At 39.1% G+C, this 19,980-nt stretch overlaps 2 protein-coding genes across 3 annotated transcripts in view; both read right to left on the bottom strand.

Moving 5' to 3' along the window:
* Positions 1–15,331, bottom strand: part of FNBP4 (formin binding protein 4) — a 28,825-nt gene extending 13,494 nt beyond the window's left edge. The window contains 8 exon segments of the mRNA XM_088146320.1: positions 977–1,175; positions 5,973–6,314; positions 8,060–8,210; positions 8,282–8,429; positions 9,436–9,619; positions 9,878–10,014; positions 12,165–12,257; positions 15,098–15,331. Coding sequence (XP_088002446.1) covers positions 977–1,175; positions 5,973–6,314; positions 8,060–8,210; positions 8,282–8,429; positions 9,436–9,619; positions 9,878–10,014; positions 12,165–12,257; positions 15,098–15,221 — 1,378 coding nt within the window. The 5' untranslated portion in view covers positions 15,222–15,331.
* Positions 15,332–17,153: 1,822 nt separating this feature from the next.
* Positions 17,154–19,980, bottom strand: part of NUP160 (nucleoporin 160) — a 41,711-nt gene continuing 38,884 nt past the window's right edge. Inside the window, exons 36-37 of one of the 2 annotated variants that reach the window (XR_015797157.1) lie at positions 17,706–17,887; positions 17,154–17,588 (exon numbers count right to left, since the gene is read on the bottom strand). Coding sequence is in view for 1 of the 2 variants with exons in the window: in XM_007432593.3 (XP_007432655.1) it covers positions 17,798–17,887 (90 nt within the window). In the remaining variant the exon portion in view is untranslated. Of the gene's footprint in view, positions 17,888–19,980 lie in introns of both variants that reach the window. The other variant, XM_007432593.3, reaches the window with a different exon arrangement.

Below are 19,980 nucleotides of genomic sequence, written 5' to 3'. Positions count from 1 at the left end.
GAAGCACGCCCAGATGAACTAATTCTACTTTATTGTAAGGTTACATTAACATAATCTTGCAAATCTGAAAGGGCATTTCTCCCCCGTCACCTTTACAGTCCAAGAAACTAGGGAGGGTCCCTTCTGAGACATTTGCCACCCCCACATCCCTTCTGCAGACTAAGCTGCCTCTTACCCAACTGTTCTCCTGGTTGTGCCTCTTCCCTCCATCTCCCAAGGTCATTCCCACATACCATTACGCTTTCAGTATTCTTGTCTTCCTGCGCTACATCCTTCAACAGGAAGGAGTAAAGAAAGTACGTGTGTCCCCCAGCTTCTTCACTGTCCTGCCCAGCACTTCATAGTCCCTTACAGTGTCTTCAAAGTTATGTCATGTTGTGTGATTTGTTCCTATATGGATCAGTAGGAAGGGGTATTTTGTCAACAGATTTAAAGAATCTTGAGATTCTTTCCATGATATCCTGAATGTGTGCCCTCGGAAGGCAGCAAACTTGATAGGCTGTCTGGCTGACAAATTGCTGCTTTAGTCATTCTTAGTAGGGAGCCTCCGGTCACCACCACCTATCACTTCCTTCTCTTCTGAGTAGAGGTAGGACTTCTTCTGCTTGAAGAGCATGTAGAGTCTTCTTTCTCAGTTCCTAAAGCTTTTGGCAGCTGCTCTTCATCCAGGGTTTCACAAACAACATCAACAATGAGGCCCTGGAATCTATTCTGAAGCCCCAGAGTATAACAACTCTTCCTGAGAGCTTGGGCCTTCATGTCACATCTCTCTGCCTGCTAGACACTCTTCTATCTTCTGAAAGGATTCTTCTGCTGTTATCCTTCCACAAGCATTCCTTATGTCCAATTTAAGAATTCCCCATCTTCCCTTAAACCATCTTCCTTTTATAATAAATTGGCACAGATAGACAGGAAGACATAAGAAACTCAGGTTTAACTAAAGAATTGAGAAGAGCATTTAGCAAAATAATCTTACCAGTTTCTCCAGGTTCAGGACTATCTTGGCCTGTCTTGCTAGACCCTCGGCTTGTAGATTCTGGGCTAGCAACTCCAAACAGCTTCCATTTCCCTTGCTTGGGTAGCAACCGCCGTGCTAGATCTGACTGACTTCCATCAGAAAGTGGACTGGAGCCTGAAACACTCCCATCACCTTCTTCCAAAGCTCGTAATTCTGCCTGTAAAAATGAAACATTATTTCAGTATTGGAGAAACATATTCATCTGTTTCTCCCCTTGCTCCTAAGTATCTGCCTTCAACAATGACATTATATATCTAGGACACTCTATTACAGTGGTACCTCGGGTCACGAACGCTTCTGTTCACGACCAATTCGGGTCACGAACAGCACCGTTTGCAAAATTTTGCTTCCGTTCACAAACTCCGCATCGGGTGACGAACAGGATCCGCGGCCATTTTTCCTGCTGACACACGTGGTCGTGGCTTCCTGTAGGGAGGGGGACTCTCCCTCCAAACAATAACCACCTCCCCACCCGCCTTCCTGTCCTCCATGCCTCAAGCAAGGTTAGCGTTCTCTCTCTTCATAGTGTACTGTACTGTACTTTGTGTCATATTTTTGTGGTTTAAAAAAATATATATATGGTTCAGAACGGATTAACTGTATTTACATTGAACCTTATGGGAATATTTGATCTGGGTTGCGACCAAAATCGGCTGGCGACCAAATTCGTAGGGGTCAGAACGGATTAACCATATTTACATTGAACCTTATGAGAAAATTTGATTCGGGTCGCGACCAATTCGGGTCACGACCAGACTCACAGAACGAATTAAGTTCATGACCCGAGGTACCACTGTATATAGTAACTTTCCTCACTGCTTTCAAGACCTTTCAAGTTTCACCCTTTGCTCTAAAACGTATGTTACTTTCTGTACCAACTGCTGTCCAATTCTCCATATCCACTACTCATCTGTAATTCCATAAGTACTACCCTTGCCTTACAGCTAATGAATTTGAATACTGTAAAAAAATCTTTTCTAAAAATTATTTCAACCAGGGATCTGATTTTCTATAGAAACACATAAAATGTGTCAAGCTGAATTCTAAAACAACTAACCACTACGGATAGTAACTCCGTAATAATGTAGTATACAGGATCTCAGTAGAATGAAAAAAACACACACTATTACACATATATGGCCTCAACAAAAATACGCATCATCTCTGATTTTGGAGGCTCGGGAGCAGGCCTCCCGTGTAACCTGCTCTTCAGGTCCCTACAATATAAACCAACATTTCTTTGGAAGCTATGCTGCCCTTAATGAAAAACCTAAGTGGTTAGCACTTACAGGTTAATTATCAAGTTGATAATTGATAAAAGAACAAAAACCACTTATAAGAAAAAATGTGTATTACTTTTTTTGCACAAAAAAGGCTCTTTTTATAAAGTGGTATATAACAAATTCTAAAGATACAATAAAAGGAAAAATACATATATGTAATAGTATATAAATAATAAATAATTCTGAATAGCAGAAAATATGAAATTACTTAGACAATAGAACATAAAAAAAAACACACAAATTAACCACAACTGAACACACCAAAATTCTCTTTCTTCTCACTCATGCCCTGCTATTTTAAAAGCCTTATTTTTAATTTATTTAATATATTGCATCTGTTTCATACATCAGATTTTTTTTCTTTTAAATAGGGTCAGCTATACAGCTTTGTCTCCTGTTGCTTGGTATAAGAGGATTAATTTGGGTTAAACACTAAGAAGGGTTTTTTTTCTTAACAGTAAGTTAATAACACAACCAACGACCAAAAGCAGAGGTAGCCTCTCCCTTGGTGGAAGTCTTTAAGTATTGTCTGCAAACACAGATTTTACAGCACTGGATTTTCTACATCAACCAGGGATTTGGCGAGATAGCCACAAGCTCCCTCTAACTCATGACTCTATATTTTACTTTATTTATTTCTTTATTTACAGGGTTTATAGGCTGCTTCAATCTGCTAACTCTAAGTGGTATACAATTCCTCAATTGATAATACATACAATCACTTAAAAATAGCAACTAAAAACATTCCTCTGGAATCAAGGATTGCATATAAAACATTAACAGCAACAAAGGAACCCAATCTCATGAGCAAAAACAATTATAACAGACCAGCTTCTCTGGCTTGATGGAATAATTAGGTTTTCACTCTTTCCTAAAAGCCAGGGGGGAATGGCCTGATCAGACAGGGTGGGTAGGTGGGTTAGTGTTGTACAAGGCTTAACAGTGTGAAAAACTGGTAGGAATACTATACATTAAGAATGAAGTATGTTTGGAGGGCGGAGCTGGCGTCGCGGCGATATGGCGGGCGATCCTGGGCTCCCAGGATCGCAGCCGATATCTCCCCCCCCGGACGGTCCGGATGGACCTAAGCCGTCCCGTAGAGATGGCGATCGCAAAGGGCGCGTCCCGTGGATCTCAGGGACGCCGCAAGTCCCAGATTGATCCCGGGAGAAGCTCTTGAAGCCGGCGGAGGAGAGGCAGCCAAAAATGGCTGCGAAAGCCGGGACAGCTCCAAAGGAAGAAGAAAGAGAGGGGTGTCAACCGGGTGAGATGGACCTTTACTATTCAACTATTCTTAGAGAACACCTTAAGTAACTTAAAGAGATTTTTAAAAGTGAAGAAAAGTGGATCAAGCGGCGAGATTGAGCCTTATAAAAAAAAAAAAGGGGGGGAAATCTTTTTTTTTTAACTTTCCCTTTTTAGTGGAATTGGCAAGATGTTTTTTCTTTTAAAAAAATATATTTTTAACTGGACTGGCTTTTTCTTTTCAATACTCAATAATTCTTTATCTTAAGCCTCTTTTTTGACTAAGATTTCTTTATTGTTATAAGAAATTTATATTTTTTGATTTTGAAATGGGGAAAGTGGAGTTAAGAGAAAGTAAATGAAAGAAAGTTGCACTGCCATCTAGAGGCTCGACATAGTGCCTTTTTTCTTCCATTGTGACGCATGCTCAAGGACCCTGGGCTTTCTAAAAAGATAGTGGGATGTGCATGTTTATACAGGTGCCATCCGAATAACTATAAACAAGAAAGTGGAGTTGAAAGCGACATTGAAAATATCAAGATGGAAAGTTTGAGTTAGTCACAAGAGCCTTGATTAGTGGCAGTAGCTCTTCTTTCTGCTAGAAGCTCTGCTTTGCTCTCTATTCCCCCCCCAGTTGGATTTTTAAAGAGACCTAGCCTTTCCCCTCCTCTTCTTTTTTTTTCTTTTGCTTTTTTTACTCTTTCTCTTGGCAAGAACAAAGATAAAGAATCCTTTGACTCAATGAAGGTTTATACAAGATAATAGACTATACGAGAAACACAATGCAGAAAAAGATTTTTAAACTATCGAGGATGACTATAAAAAACTGGAAGAAGAGCTGCAGAAATTCCTGCAAAAAAAAGAAAAAAAAGATATTAAAGCTAAAATGGACTTAATTAAACATAAAACGGGATCAATGGAAAAGGAAGAAATAGCACAAGAAATCAGAAACATTAAACAGAATTATTTTGAGGCTTATAAATTGAGAATTAAAAGGGTTAATCAACTGATAAATGAAGAGGGACAGACTTGTTCTTGGTACTGAGGGCGAGAAAAAGATTATACAAGATTATAATGGAAAATCGTACTAAGAGAATGTATAAAAAGAAGAAGTAAAACAATATTGAAAGAAACTACTCCAGATGCCTAAAGAAAAAATGAGGGGAATACAGCAATGATGGAACTGACAGAAGCTCCAAAAAGCAGAATGTTTGAAAGGACATTTATTATTGCTTTCTCTTATCCAATAATATAGAAAAAGGAATAAACAGCTAGATGTTTTGGGATACTGAATGAAAAGGGTGAACTTAAAATTATGCAAGCGCTGGAATAAAGTATAAAACTGAGATATATAGTTAAAAATTGTATTTGATTATAAATGTTTTAAGAGATTAGACTAAAATTTATACATGGTTGGATATAGTAATATATAGATCTTAAACTAGAGACATTTTTGTTGAAACATGTAGTGAAGAATTAAGTATGTTTTGATAGTGGTTAGAACTGTAACTTTTAAGAATTGGAAGAATGAAAAAGTACCTATGCAGGAGGAAGTTATTGAAAATTATGGAATGTGCAGAGATGAGTTAAATTGAGATTTGAAATTAGAGTAAGAAGATAAGTAATTTTATATGACACGGGATTTGTTTTATTAATGATTGGATGAGAAAATATAGTAATGTAATGGATTAGGAAATTTTACAATAGAAATTTGATATCAATTATTATATATATACACATATAATCGATAGATGAAAATGTACTACTAATCCTATTGAAAGTTAAAATTTCTTGTAATAAATGATTCTATAGACTAGCTATGAATGATTAATAATTGTTAATTGATAAGTACACAAGTATATTTTGAATAGATGATATGAGAATTTAAGATTATGAAAGGGGCACCAACGAGTTGGTAACTGGTTGACACATGGTATAAAATGGAAGATTTTTTTAATGCTTTTCTATGTTCTTGTTTGTTTATGTATGTTTTGTGTTTGTTGTAAAAAATAAAAAATTTTATTAAAAAAAAAAAGAATGAAGTATGTTTGAAAAAGGCTTTAACAGATGTTACAGAACAGTCCACCATCATGTCACTGTCATCCCCATGCATTTACTGTAGAACACATAATGTCACTGTGGTTTAAATAGATTCTTGACATTTTTTATTGACAAAGGCCTGTATCTTAAAAATAGGTCTGATAACAGTTTTCTCCTAGCAGCCAAATCCAACACACATTTCTTTTAGATGCCAAAGAACACAAGAGCAAGTTATCCAAAAAGGGATTTACCTTATGAGAATAATGGAAGGAATATGTTATATACACTATAGCTCTTCCTCCGCTTCAGACTCTGCAAGTACCCCCTTTTCTTCTTCTCTAGCTAACAACCTTGAAGAAATAATTCCTACTTAATATATAACCCACCTTCTTCCTCTCCAATACCATTTCCAGTTCCAGAGTATCCTGCTCTTCTTCTTCCTCTGCACTCTCTCCTGATTGCACCACACTACAAAGGTCTTCCTGAGAAGGGTCTTCCCCAATATCACGAATGCCTTCCAGTTGCTGATCAGAAATGGTTGTTGTTTGTTCTGCTGTTACATCTTCTTCCATCAATGGCTCCACCTCCTCTTTACATATAACTTTCCGCCTCCAGCGCTCCTCTTCCTCCTTTACTACCTCAGGAAGTAAAGGAGCCAGTAGAGATGCAGCCACTCCCTTTTTCTCTTCTTCACTGCTTGATAGTGCCTGGATGCCTTCATTCACCTCCTGTGAAGTTAATGAGATTTTGCATCAAAATGTTAGCTTCTTCAGCTATGCCAAACAAAACATTCAAATCATGTTCTACTTGAATATTTAATAGTAATAAGCCAATCAAGTATTTCAGACAAAGATCACACGCTGCACTTGCAATATTTTGCTCTGGCGCTCTGCTCTCTGGCATCATGACATTCTGATAGTCTTTTTATGTATATAGTCTTTTTATATAGTTTGATTTTTTTTAGCTAATTTAATGTGGATACTTATTTTTTTTTACTGTTTTTGAATTTTAAATTTTGAATTGTGAGCTGCCCAGGGTGACTCTGGGCGTGCGTGCGTGCATGCATGTGTGTGTGTGTGTGTGTGTATGTATGTATATATGTATATATATATATGTGTGTGTGTGTGTGTGTGTGTATGCATGTATGTATGCATGTAAATAAATAAATAAATAAATAGTGTCATGCTCTCTTTAGCATAATCATTCAAAGTTTGGAAATGTAGAGTCAGTTGTTGACAAGGCACAAAACCCAGAGATATCAGCTCAGAATTTCCAGTGACCAGGAAATGGGATTTTGCAGAGTCCCAAAGTCCTATTTCCTAGGCCTGCTGAGACTTTTTAGATAAGAATATGGGGGAGATTAGACTAGAAACTTTAAAATGCAAAGCACTGCTCTTAATTATGAAATCCTTTCTGTTTCTATATACCAGCATTTCTCAAAATCTGGGTTGTGATCCTTATGGAGGTTGTCTGAAAATGGATAGAGGATTGTCAGAGAGTACCTTTCCAAACAAGCTTACCAATTTGATAAAAAAGTACCATACATAGAACGCAAAGCAATCTAAGAGTCCCAGCTCCACTGACTGTTCCTTTAAAATGTTTCAATATATCAAGTTAGTTTTTTAAACATTTATTTCCAAACAGAAATAATCATGCCTGGAGGACATGAGGCATCTATGCAAAGTTCTGACCATCTGATCTGGTGCTTACTCTGCAGAGGAAATATAGTGAAGGAGGGAAGGGCTGTGAGGAAGGAGAGAGGAGGAACTGAAGAGTGGGGGTGGGGGAGATATTTACCAGCAGCAAGCTGGAAGGGAAAGAGCAGATGGACTGTGACCATTACCTCAGTAGGTCTACACTGGAGAGTGCCAAAAACAAGTTGCAGCCTACCATTCTTTTGCAAGCTGCAGCACTTAAAGAACAGTTTAAGAGAAATTGATTTAAGGTGAGGAAACACACTTTTCTTTTTTTCTCCCTTGACTTTAGAGAATGAGAATGGCTGCTTCAAAATGAAACCCAGATTTCAGAAATGAGGCAAAAGTAAGCAACTCAGGCTTCCTGTTAAAAAGGAGAGGTTTGGGGAGGATTTCTAAACTATTTTTTTATGAAGTTGTAAGGTTCTATCAGTGTTTCATGGAAAGATATACACATGCATACTATTATTAAAAGTGGTATCTTTATTTATTGCTTAACTCTTACCCCAATGAAATCATCTGTTGGGGGTTACACAAATTCTGGTTATCATTTTAGGGGGTCATGGTATTATGGAGTTTGAGAACCCCTGCTGTATAACATTTAACTATAAACTCTTAACAACCTAATTTATACAAGTAGATTTTCTACAACAGTAAGTACTCCAAAGTGTGAACTATCTGAAAAAAGAAATCAGATATATATATAATCTTGGGTGAAAAAAACGATAAAACAGAGCAGGCATTGTTCATGGAAATGTTTCACTCAAGTCGATACTGACCTTCCTCAGCTCACGTTTTGAAAGAACTGTCCTACGTCCAGTACTGCCAGCAGCAGGAACAGCAACTGTACTATTAGTACTACCTCCACCTTTCCCTTGAGAACTGACATCTGCAGCCACCTGGTAGTTTTCATCAGCCTCTGTTACAGAACTAACAGAAGAGCAGTTTTAGAAAAGGTAAGTTCAAAAAGAACCAATTCAGCCTCTGAAGTATATTTTTACCTGTGTTGGTAATGCTGGAGACCCTGGACTTGTGTTGCAAGATACTGAGGTAGTTCCCAAGTAACTTCATTTGTTTGAGTGTTCCAGTAATAATAGCAGCCTGTGTTTTCATCCCAAACTTCCTGCCAGTCTCCCATCTCGACTCCCACTATGGGAAAAACAAAAACCAAACCCTCAACCATTAATGAGCAGCCTTCCCCTTTCTTATTTACCAGAAAATAAATACAAACTATGCTATTGAGTATCTTCACATTTCTCCATATACATTAAACAGGGATTGCATTTGCTCCCTATCCCCCCTGCCCCCCAAGTAAATCTCAAATTCTTAACCAAGACAACATTCATAAACTGCTTTTAATAATCTTTGGATCCTATAAGCCTGGCCTGACAATCTAGTAAAACTCTTTGTATTCTGTCTCCCATCAAAAACCAAGTAATCTTAGCTAAACAGACACAGGAATTCAATCAATCTTTATATACCAGCACATTTCATCTGAATACTCTTTGACTTGGATGAAGAGGTGGGATTACTAATAATCCAGAAGACAGAAACAAAATCCAAAACATAAATTAGAAAGTAGGCTGGAAATAAAAAGATGCAACTGAATGAAGAAAAGTGCAAAGTATGGTGGGATATCTGGCTTGGCAATAGTGGATGTGAAAATGAACTTGGAACTATAAATGATCACAAGCTGAATACGAATCAGCAGGGTAACAGCTGCTAAAAAGCCAGATGTAATTTTAGGCTGCATCAATAGAATTATAGTTACCAACTCATGGAAAGTAAATCATTCAGATCCCACCTCAAGTAAAAGGTCCAGATCTGAGCACTTACACTTTTAAAGGATCCAGACAAACTGATGAAAGTGTACAGAGAACAGCAATGTTTATCAGGGGCTTGGTAACTAACTCTTAGAAGACAAGATAGAGATCTGATTTCCTGATTCCTCAGAAAAAATGACTGAGTAGACAGGAGCATGATAGCTCTCTTCAAGTAATACATACATAAAGCCCAAGACCTCCTCTTTATAGTCCAAGAGTGCAGGACACAGAATAATATTCTTAAATCACAGGAAACTGCAATGAGCACGAAGTTAGCTCTAATGGCCTAAGTGGCCCATTCCAATGCTATCATCTTGCTATAAGGAGCTCACCTCCTGCCAATGAGCACTGAGTGTCATATTGCCACGCAGCTACCTGGTCCGTTCCATTTGCAGTTACCAAAACCTGACTGGTGACAGACTCCTTGGGTTCTGGCCGTGGAGGAGTTGGTGGTGGAGCTGTAGTTGGCACAGTGGCCTCAGGAGGTTGGGAAGGAGCTGTAATTGCATCTATCTCCTTGAAAAAGTAGAAGACAGAAGAGGACATACTTAAGAACATGTGCTTATTTAATGTTAGTCTAGAAGAGAAAATGCTCAATCATTACATGAAATGTTTGAACATTAGATCAGCTCTTAAAAACATTGTCCACAGAAGATTTCACTCTTTTCTTGTCTGTCTTAAAAGTGGTAAAGTACTACTGTGAATTTTCTTGACGTTTTATACTATTTCAAAGGACTAAGTCAATTAATGAATCAAAATAACATTCCTACTAACCGCTAGAAAATTAGCCAGAGTACTGTCGATGTCTGTTGAATTATTTCCATTTGCATCTGCAGACTGTGCTGCTTTCTCGGTCATCTCACTATCTTCTTCATCGCTGTCTGCATATGCACCAAGCAAACATAAACCACCTAAAATAAAAGTCAACATTATCATCCCTGATATTCCATGATAGCAGCACATAATAATTATTACAACTGAAAATTCAGGTGTTTGAATGTTTTACAAACTCTTATACTAAGCCAGACAAAGTATTATATACAATTCTCCAGCATTTTCATAATTCATTTCCCCTTATAAAAAGGAAAAAAAAACAGGGAAATTATAGCTTCTGTCTGCAAAAGAATGGCCCATACCCTCACTCAGCTGTAATTTGCTTAACCTTGGTTAATTTAATTAGCAGAATGTATGCACACCTAAACTAAAACCATGGTTTCCAATGATAACAGTGGAGCTTATCCAACATGCTAACCTAAAACTATACAAATTACATTATGACTTTAGAGTGCCAGTGCAGTGTAGTTATTAATATTCACCAAGAACTGGGGAGACCACCCTCAGCCATGGAAATTCACTGGGTAAATTTGTGACAGCCATTCAAAAGGCTATTGTTCTGAGGGCAAAATGAAAGGAGATCCCCATGTAAAAGCCACTTTGACTCCTGAAGAAAAGGTGAGATATACAGTAAATCTAATACATAAATAAAATAATAGTATGTAGAGAGTTATGCCACTCATGGCTTCACTGTGGTTGCCCTTATGTCAAAACAGTGAAAATGCAATCTTTTCACCTAAGTCACATGAAATCTGTTATAGCAGCAAACAAGAATTTGGGATATGGTTGGGCAATGCCAAGAACCACATCAGGAAATCGAAATTTTACAGATTCTGGCACTAATGTTGCTGATATAAATTTTAGCTCCTTGCAAAGAAAAAAAAAGTATGTTGATGCCAGCAAAGAGCCTTTCAAATAATGGATGGATTTCAAATAATGTTGCTATCACCAAAATAATGCAGTTATATTTGTGATTTTAAAAAATGCACGAAATAAATTTTGGGAGCTCTCTTTCAGTGTTATACATAATTTTTTATTCCTAATTGACATACCGTAGGTGTGGGTTTTATCTTTGCTTTTCTTTTGTGCTTAATTTTTGTTTTCACCTTGATTCAGATTTAGGTATTATGCTTTTCTTTGTTTCTTTGTATACTATCCAGAGTCCTTTGGGATTGGGGCAAGTTATAAACATTGTAAAATAAAACACATATTTGACAAACTGTACTGTGTGCATTAAAATTATCCTGGCTTCCAAAAATCTGATGGAAGACATACATCTTTTAAAAATTGCTTTTTCAAACATGTATAATGGAAAAAAATTATTTTTTATTTCAAAGGTAAATATTCTTCATTTTAATCAATTCACAAAAATAACTCCAGTATTTAATCTGAAAAAATCCTGACTCCAACTTGCTTTATACAAACCACAGTTAAAAAAACACTTTACTGGTAGTCCTTGGATTATGATGGCACCCTGGACTGCTGGGATTGCTGTCGCTAAGTGATGCGGTGGTAAAGCGTGATGTCACATGACCGCACTGTTTAGCAATGGCAATCCCAGCAGCCTCGATTCCTATTATAACCCCAGGACCACAAGGGCTGTTAAGGGGAAAGAGGTGGGAGTCCCAGGCAAGGAGGTTATGGAGGTGCATAGGTGCCGTGGGGGTGTGGGGGATGCTGCAGGCACTAAGAAGCGTGGGCACAGGCAGCCCAGTGAGGGCCACAGGCAGGTGCTGGGGAGTGCAGGTGGACCAGCAAGGGCTGCAGATGGGTGCTGGGGAGCATTGGCGGGCCAAGGAGCTACATAGCGGGCTCCACAGGAGAAAAAGCAGCGGAAGTGACTTGCAACCTTCCCGGCCAGCTTCCCCATTGATTTTGTTTGTGGGAAGCCAGCAGGGAAGGCCGCAAATGGCAATCAGGTGACTGCAGCTCGTTGCGACATTGTAATCATCAGCTGGTCATCATGATCATGTGACCACAGGGACACTGTGATGGTCCCAACTTCGCTGATCTGTCGTAACTCCCCCCTCGTTCAGTGCCATCGTAATTTTGAATGGTTGCTGAACAAGTGGCTGTAAGTTGAGGACTACCTGTATGATTCTAATGCAAAAATGTAAGACGAAAAGTATAAATAAGTAACATTTAGAAATTTGTTGTATGCAAACGGCATGATCCTTGTAACTACAGTTTCAGGCACTATTATAAATGAAACTGGGAAATATTGTACCTGTTGGTTTGACCGCTACAGGACCAACAGGCATGTTAGCCTGAGGTGGGTTTGAGGCTGTTTTTGGGACCTCTTCGGTTACTTCAAATTCATCTGAAAAAAGTAAATATAAGCAACAAACACTTCAGAAGAATACACTCACTATAAAAGTTAATAAAAACATGTACTGGTGGTGGCAGGAGGGAAACAGACAGTACATTCTGCCTAGATCACTCAAGAAAAGTAAAAATTAAAGCCTTAAGAAGCAAAGGAATGTCTTTTTCCTTTTGCACCACCCCAACACGTTATTATTAGCAAGCTATTACAATGTGAACTTACAATGTATTAGAATTCATTATTAAGAGAAAATATTTTTCTTTAACATTATATTACTTATAAGGAAGGTGACCATATTTTCTTGGAAAAAATAAAGGACAAACCTAAAAAAGGGGCAAAGCTGAAAGAGGTTCACAAGGATAAAAAAAACCAATTGTTTATAACTTTGCTTTACAAAGGAAAATTCAAGAGCAAAAGCAAGAAAAACTTAACAAAAATTCATATTCTAATAAAAATATGTAAAATCAAATAGTATATGTAAATTTATTTAAATAACACAATTCACTTTCCATTATTTTCCACATAAATGTGAAAGACTGTGCATTAAGTAGTACCATTTGTATGGTAAAAGTTAAATGACCAAAATAAAGGACAAAAGTGGGTTTTTGAAAAATAAATAAATCTAAAGAACAGCTTTCTGAAATAAAGGACTCTCCTTTATAACAAAGGATATATGGTCACTATACCAATACTCTTGAATCAAAATAAGCACGAAGAGAAAATCACTGGATCTAATAGAATACTTCACATAGGAGATATACCTATAATTTAGCTTCTACTGGAAGTTACTTCTGCCATTTCTTATTGTTTCTAATTTACAATGACAGCACATTACTTTTGGAGCAATTACATTTACATTACATTTAAACATTTTCTGATAATTTTTAAGTAACTTAGCAGAAGATCAGCTTACAGTGCAATATATAACAAGTACTATTTCATTTCATCAGACACCTTTCCTCTACAGCACTTATACTTCAGTATTTTTTGCTGGGAAAACAGTATTCTTCCATAGTGAGGTACACCCACTGGTATTTTGAGTGCAATATAGCATGTCATTGTGTGAGAGTACTGCAGAGAGCTCCTAGATAATGACTACAATTTTGTCAAGCCCCATAATCTCTCACAAATTGCTAATAAGACATTCACTCCAGAGGAGACTAGATAAGAGTGATTTATTTCAGTGACCTAAGGAATGGGAGAGCAATCTTTTGTTGTTTTTCCTTCCTTAAAAAAAGCTGCCAGATTGGTGTAGTGGTTAAGATGCCAGATTAGAAATCGGGAAACTATGAGTTCTAGACCTGCCTTACGCATGAAGCCACCTGGTGATTTTGGGCCAGTCCCTCTCTCTCAGACCTAGGAAGGCAATGCAAACCACTTCTGAAAATGTTGCCAAGAAAAGTCCAGGGACTAATCCAGGCAGTCACCAGGAGTCAAGACTGACTTGAAAATGTGTGTGTGTGAGTGCGCGCGCGCACACACACACAACTGCTCCAGAGCACTGAAAATCTCTAGAACTGCATGACAGGTACTGGGGACTGCAGAGATAAGGAGGAACCATTAACAAATTATTCCATTGCTTTCCTTCAAGCAACCTTCAAACGTATCTTAGTTCTCTCCATTAAAAGAAATAAATGTTTCACTTTGTGAAGAGTCCATTTCAAATCCAACCCATAGTCTTCAATTATTGTGCTACTACAAAAATCACAGGAGTAATTTATCTAGTTTTGTTTTTTTTTAATTTCAAAACAGCAACTAGTTTCACCGCTCCACTATTTCAGAGCCAGCTTCTCTCAGCTGCAAAAGCCGAAATATGAAAAATGCACCTGCCTGGTAATAATGTATTTTTAACTCTGGATTCAGATCAGATCTGTGGTGCATGAATATATATGGACTTTTCACACTCAGTATCAAGTCACACGATTCCCTCAAGGATGCTAGTCAATTGCTTGCATTTTGACTAAAGGTAAAAATCTGACTCTTTAACCATTACTTTTGGATACTGAAACTCATGGTTTTAATTATTGACTTTGTTATCCTTTTTTTTTTTTAATGCTCAGAGCCCTGTTTCACTGGAACTGCCTGTCAATCAATCAACCTACTTACATAGTGTTTCATATGATTTTAGCACAATATCTTGAGGTGGGTTTTTTTTTTCCACCTTTCATTGTAAGATGCTTTAGGAATTCCCTCAGAACCCAAAGTGCTAAGTATGAAAAGCAAGCTGCAATCCCCATCCCCAGGGTCTAAACGATTTCACAAAACATATTTGCGAAAAGATACTGCCATCAACTGTCCCCATCATTATTCGCACAGAGGTAATTCTGGACCAATATCACTGCAAGACCATCCACCATCTCCAGGCGCGCATTATTTCCACATCATTCCCCCCGGGGAATGGATGGGCGAGAACGTCCCTGACTTGCTCGAAAGTTTGACAGCCTTACTGGAAGACGTGGAAGAAGTCACCTTCTCCTCAAAGGACGTTTCCCATCGGCAAAGCGAGCCCCCTCGCCGGCCGCCGGGGAAGGTTGAGCGAGCTGACGGGAAACGCGCTTGGGCGGCCAGAAGCGCCTCGCAAAATAATAGCGACGGGGGCGCCCATTGTTGTCGTCTGGAGATCAAGCATTAGTGCGCGGCACAAGGCAGGACGCAGCCCTACGCTCAGAGCAGCCCTAGCTAAGGGACCAGGGAGGAAGAACTAGAGCAGGCGGGGAAAAGCTCAACTCGCAAGCGCTTCCATTAGGGGCGGCCGGCCGGGGAAGCGCTCCCCCCCCACTCCAAGCCCGTAGGCCGCACCGCGCGGCGGCCGCCCGGGACTCCGCCGACGCCCTCACCCGCTTCTGACGCCGAGTCCCCGTCCCCCGGCGCCGCTTCTTCCCGGCCCCCGCGAGGCCCCGGCGGCGAGAGCTGCAGGATCGGACGCCGCCCCACCGGCGCCGCCCGCGACTTCTTCCCCATCGGAGGCGGTGGAGGCGCGCTGCTCTCGACGGAGCGGAGGCCCAGGAGGGGCGAAACGAGCGGAGCCTGGGCCTGCCAGCGGAGGCGGGGCAGCGGTGGGGCGCAAGGAGAGTCGGGATGATGAGGCGGAGCCTGCGCTGCCCGCCGGGCGCCAGAGAGGGCCGGGCGCGGCTTGAGGCCTGGCGCGGCGGGAGGCCCGGGCGCTGCCCCCTCCCTCTGAGGCTTTCCGCCCGCCCTGGCGGTGCACGCGTGGTGCGCCCCATTGAGCGTTTCCAGCCTCCTCTGCCAAGTTGAGTGAAAATCTCCACGTAAACAAAAGGGGCACTGTAACGCAGGACTGCGCAGCGTGATTAATTACACCAGTCCCGGATTGTTCGTGTTCCCCGTGTTGTCCTCAGAGTAAGCCGCCTCAATAGGGGAAAATAGTTGTGTGCGATTGGCCCAAAGCCTCCCACTAAACTTCATAGCTTCGAAGTGGGTGCGTTTAAATCCTGCTCCTCATGAAACACTTAATTGGTTGTCTGATGCTTTTTCACCATCTAGAGAGCTGCTTTTTGCAAATTATGCGATTTCCTGAGTTAAACAGTCATTACAGCAACAATTGTATAACTTACACGTTGGATTGACCAATATTTTACTAAAATTGGGTAGTTATCACTAATAACTTATTTGCAGAGAAAAGATCACATGGTAAGAATAACATTGCATTGCTGTTTTTTTTTTGCTAGCAGTAAATACTCAAAACTGTCAGCAATGGAAGACTGTCCTTATATGAAACAGTTTGGAGACAGGATATTTCTTCACACTTGAAATTTAGACTAAAAAAATTAAGCAACACAAAGTACTGTGACTTGGAAATAATCTTTTTCAATCACAAGTCAAATTACCACTAAACCAGAAAAAACTCTCATGCTTGTTATTGATCTCCCGTGTCACTTAGCACATCCATCAACCAGTTATTTGTGAACTCCCCAGTATGGTACTAGCATCCTAGCAGATTTGGCTTTTAGAGTATTATTATTATTGTTTTCCTCTACCTAAGAACAGCTGACTTTAAGTCAAAATACTGATCTGTTGCCATGTGCTTTTTGAATATAACAGATGGGCATACAACTTCAGAAAGCAGGCAGGGACAGAATAAAAACAGGACAGTACTAGGATAAAAATAAATTGTCATATTAAAAAAAAGTTTGTGGCAATTCAAAGGGAGATTGCATCCAAGGTTTTCATAGGCCAAATGCAACTCTGGGTCTTGGGTCCTGCACCTCAGATTATATAATACTGAATATAGCACCTTTCTTGTGAGGTGAAAATTGGATTTCAATACAACACCAAATTTCTCATGTTAGTCTTTCATAAAAGAGACTGAAACTGAAATTAATATATGGGATATGGATACAAAAGTCATTGATAGTAACTTGGCACTGGTGAGGAATAATAGCAATATCTATAGTGGACCAATATTTTAACTAAGCTCCATGGATTATGGCTGAATCCATTTGCAGGCTGCTTTAAGCATCTGCTCAGAATGCTGAACAAATACTCAAGGTAAGTATCAAGGTATTCCAAGGACAATATCAAAATACGCAAATACTGCTTTGTTCTAGGGAACTTTACTATAAAATAACAATTTTATTATCTTCTGATTGAACCCATTTTTCTAAAATGTTGGTACATCTGATGTTAGGGTACTGGATTTTTCTAGTATTTCAGCTCCAGTATTGTGCATGAGAAATTTTAATGTGTGGAAAACTATTAACTTCAGCAATTCTTTTGCCTGAAAGATGTCAAATGGGAATGAAAACATAGTTCCAAAGAGATCAGCTAAATGGTTATTTTCTATTCTTGTTTTTTTCTTTCATGAGAATATTAGTTCATACTTTGTTTCTTCAAAGCAAACACATTTTCTTCTTTAACAATACAAAATTTCAATTTTTATTTTGTTGTTAAAATTTAATCTGGAAATTTAAAACAAAACTTCATTTTATTAAAGATAATTCAAAAATTGTCACAATAAATAAGACCATTGTTGGTGCCCGTACATGGTACATAACAAAGGAGATCATACAAAATAATTCAGTAGAAAGACTTGTAGGAACATGCAATATACAAACAATTTTTCATTACTGGTAATTACTGGCATCTAGGTCAGCACAGACTGAAGCTTAATTTAACTCAGTATCCCCATACTAAAAAAAAGTTCATCATCCCCTGACAGGGAATGTTTTAAGTATTATGAAAAAATAGAATTTATAATAATAGCACCACCAGCAGTGCATAGGGCTCCCTATGATCCTAGTCAGTCCATGCAAAGCAAATGCTTTACATATATTTCATGCAGAATAGTTTAAAGCAGCGTTTCCCAACCTTGGCAATTTCCAGGCGTGTGGACTTCAAATCCCAGAATTCACAGCCAACTTGGCCTTTGATGTGAATTCCAGGAATTGAAGTCCACACACCTGAAAGTTGCCAAGGTTGAGAAACACTGGTTTAAAGCACAGTTTTTGTAACTTTGTCTCAAGGACCTCCAGGCACAAGGTGATTTGGAGAGGTCACACTTGGATCAAGATTGTTCGCTAGTTTCGACAATACAGAAGATGATCCCGAGTTGCCTTATCAACTTGGTTTTGGTAGACTTCTAATTTGTCACATACTTTCTGATAAAGCTGAAAGAGAAAAACAGCACAATCCTTTTAGGAACATCGGAAAGATGAAGAATGAAAAAAATAGGGTTGCCCTTTATGTATTACACTTCTATTCCTTTTTCTCAAACACTACTATCTCCTGAAATGACTTATAACAATGAAAACCTATTATAATACAAAATATTAAGTGAAAAGCATGGAATCTTTCTTTGATTCTCAGCAATTTTACAATGCAGTTAAAACTCAAAACTTTTCTCACCACAAGAAGCCCAAAGGAGCTGCAGATAGGCGTGGGAACTGGCTAATTGTAAAGATATAAGCTTTATAAAATTCTTTGGTCATGAGGCAAGAGGAAGAACTGTGTAAGCTAACTAGTTTTTATGAAGCATACTGTTTCTCCCAAAGTAAAACAGTAATTTGGAGGATAATCCTACCTTTCCTAGGATAATTTCTACCTACATTTGGTAGGATATCTGGGTAAGTGTGTGAGCTGCAATGGTAATAACTGAAACCCAGCATGGGCATAGTTGTAATATATATGTGAAAATGTTTTACTACAGCTGACTCCTACCTATCTGCAATAATTCCACTTATATATTGATCAAATCCAATAATAATTACTGTGTTCAGACAATTTTGACTTTGTTTTTTAAATATGCACAGATCTTTTCCACATGAATTTAGCCTCTTTGGCATAAGGAACCAGGATTAAAGGATGAAAATTTAAAATATTATTCTCCATTTTACCTAAACTGAAAGAATGTAGCAGCTTCAGAATAAGCTCGGATATTAAACCAATTTAAAAGCATCAGCTCCCTGCTCACTTTAGAGTGCTCCTCTACAATCCATTCACATAAAGCCTGTGTATATTCAGATTACATTACATGATATGTAATTTGAATGTATGTTGTTGTTGTTGTTTAGTCGTTAAGTCGTGTCCGACTCTTCGTGACCCCATGAACCATATTGCGCCAGGCCTTCCTGTCCTTCACTGCCTCCCTGAGTTTGCTCAGTTTCATGCTCATTGCTTCAGTGATGCTATCTAACCATCTCATCCTCTGCCGTCCTCTTCTCCTTTTGCCTTCAATCTTTCCCAGCATCAGGGTCTTCTCCAAAGAGATCTCTCTTCGCATTAGGTGACCAAAATATCTGAGCTTGAGCTTCATTATCGATCCTTCCAATGAGCAATCAGGGTTGATTTCCTTTAAGATTGACTGGTTTGACCTCCTAGCAGTCCAGGGGACTCTCAAGAGTCTTCTCCAGCACCACAGTTCAAAGGCATCAATTCTTCGGCGCTCGGCCTTTTTATGGTCCAGCTCTCACAGCCATACATTACTACTGGAAAAACCATAGCTTTGACTATGCGGATCTTTGTCGGCAAGGTGACGTCTCTGCTTTTTAATATGCTATCTAGGCTTGCCATAGCTTTCCTCCCAAGGAGCAAGCGTCTTTTAATTTCATGGCTGCAGTCTCCATCTGCGGTGATCTTGGAGCCCAAATAAATGAAGTCTGTTACTGCTTCCATTTCTACCCCTTCTATTTGCCAGGAATTGATGGGTCCAGATGCCATGATCTTAGTTTTTTTAATGTTGAGTTTCAAGCCAGCTTTTGCACTCTCCTCTTTCACCCTCATCAAGAGGCTCTTTAGTTCTTCTTCACTTTCTGCCATTAGGGTGGTATCGTCCGCATATCTGAGGTTGTTGATGATTCTCCCTGCAATCTTAATTCCGGCTTGTGATTCTTCCAGCCTGGTATTTCTCATGATGTACTCTGCATATAGGTTAAATAAGCAGGGTGACAGTATACAGCCTTGTCGTACACCTTTCCCTATTTTGAACCAATCGGTTGTTCCAAGACTGGTTCTGACTGTTGCTTCTTGGCCCGCATACAGATTTCTCAGGAGACAGGTAAGGTGGTCTGGTACTCCCATCTCTTTAAGAATTTGCCACAGTTTGTTGTGATCCACACAATCAAAGGCTTTTGCATAGTCAATGAAGCAGAAGTAGATATTTTTCTGGAACTCTCGTGCTTTCTCCATGATCCAGCGAATGTTGGCGATTTGATCTCTAGTTCCTCTGCCTCTTCGAAACCCAGCTTGTACATCTGGTAGTTCT

The sequence above is a fragment of the Python bivittatus genome, unplaced genomic scaffold (genome assembly GCF_059951505.1).
Source record: "Python bivittatus isolate LINGU-HERP-01145 unplaced genomic scaffold, Pbiv_v1 ctg000480_np1212, whole genome shotgun sequence".
Classification (NCBI taxonomy): domain Eukaryota; kingdom Metazoa; phylum Chordata; class Lepidosauria; order Squamata; family Pythonidae; genus Python; species Python bivittatus.
Note: the sequence above shows the minus strand (reverse complement) of the source record. Positions and strands in the feature narration are given on the sequence as shown.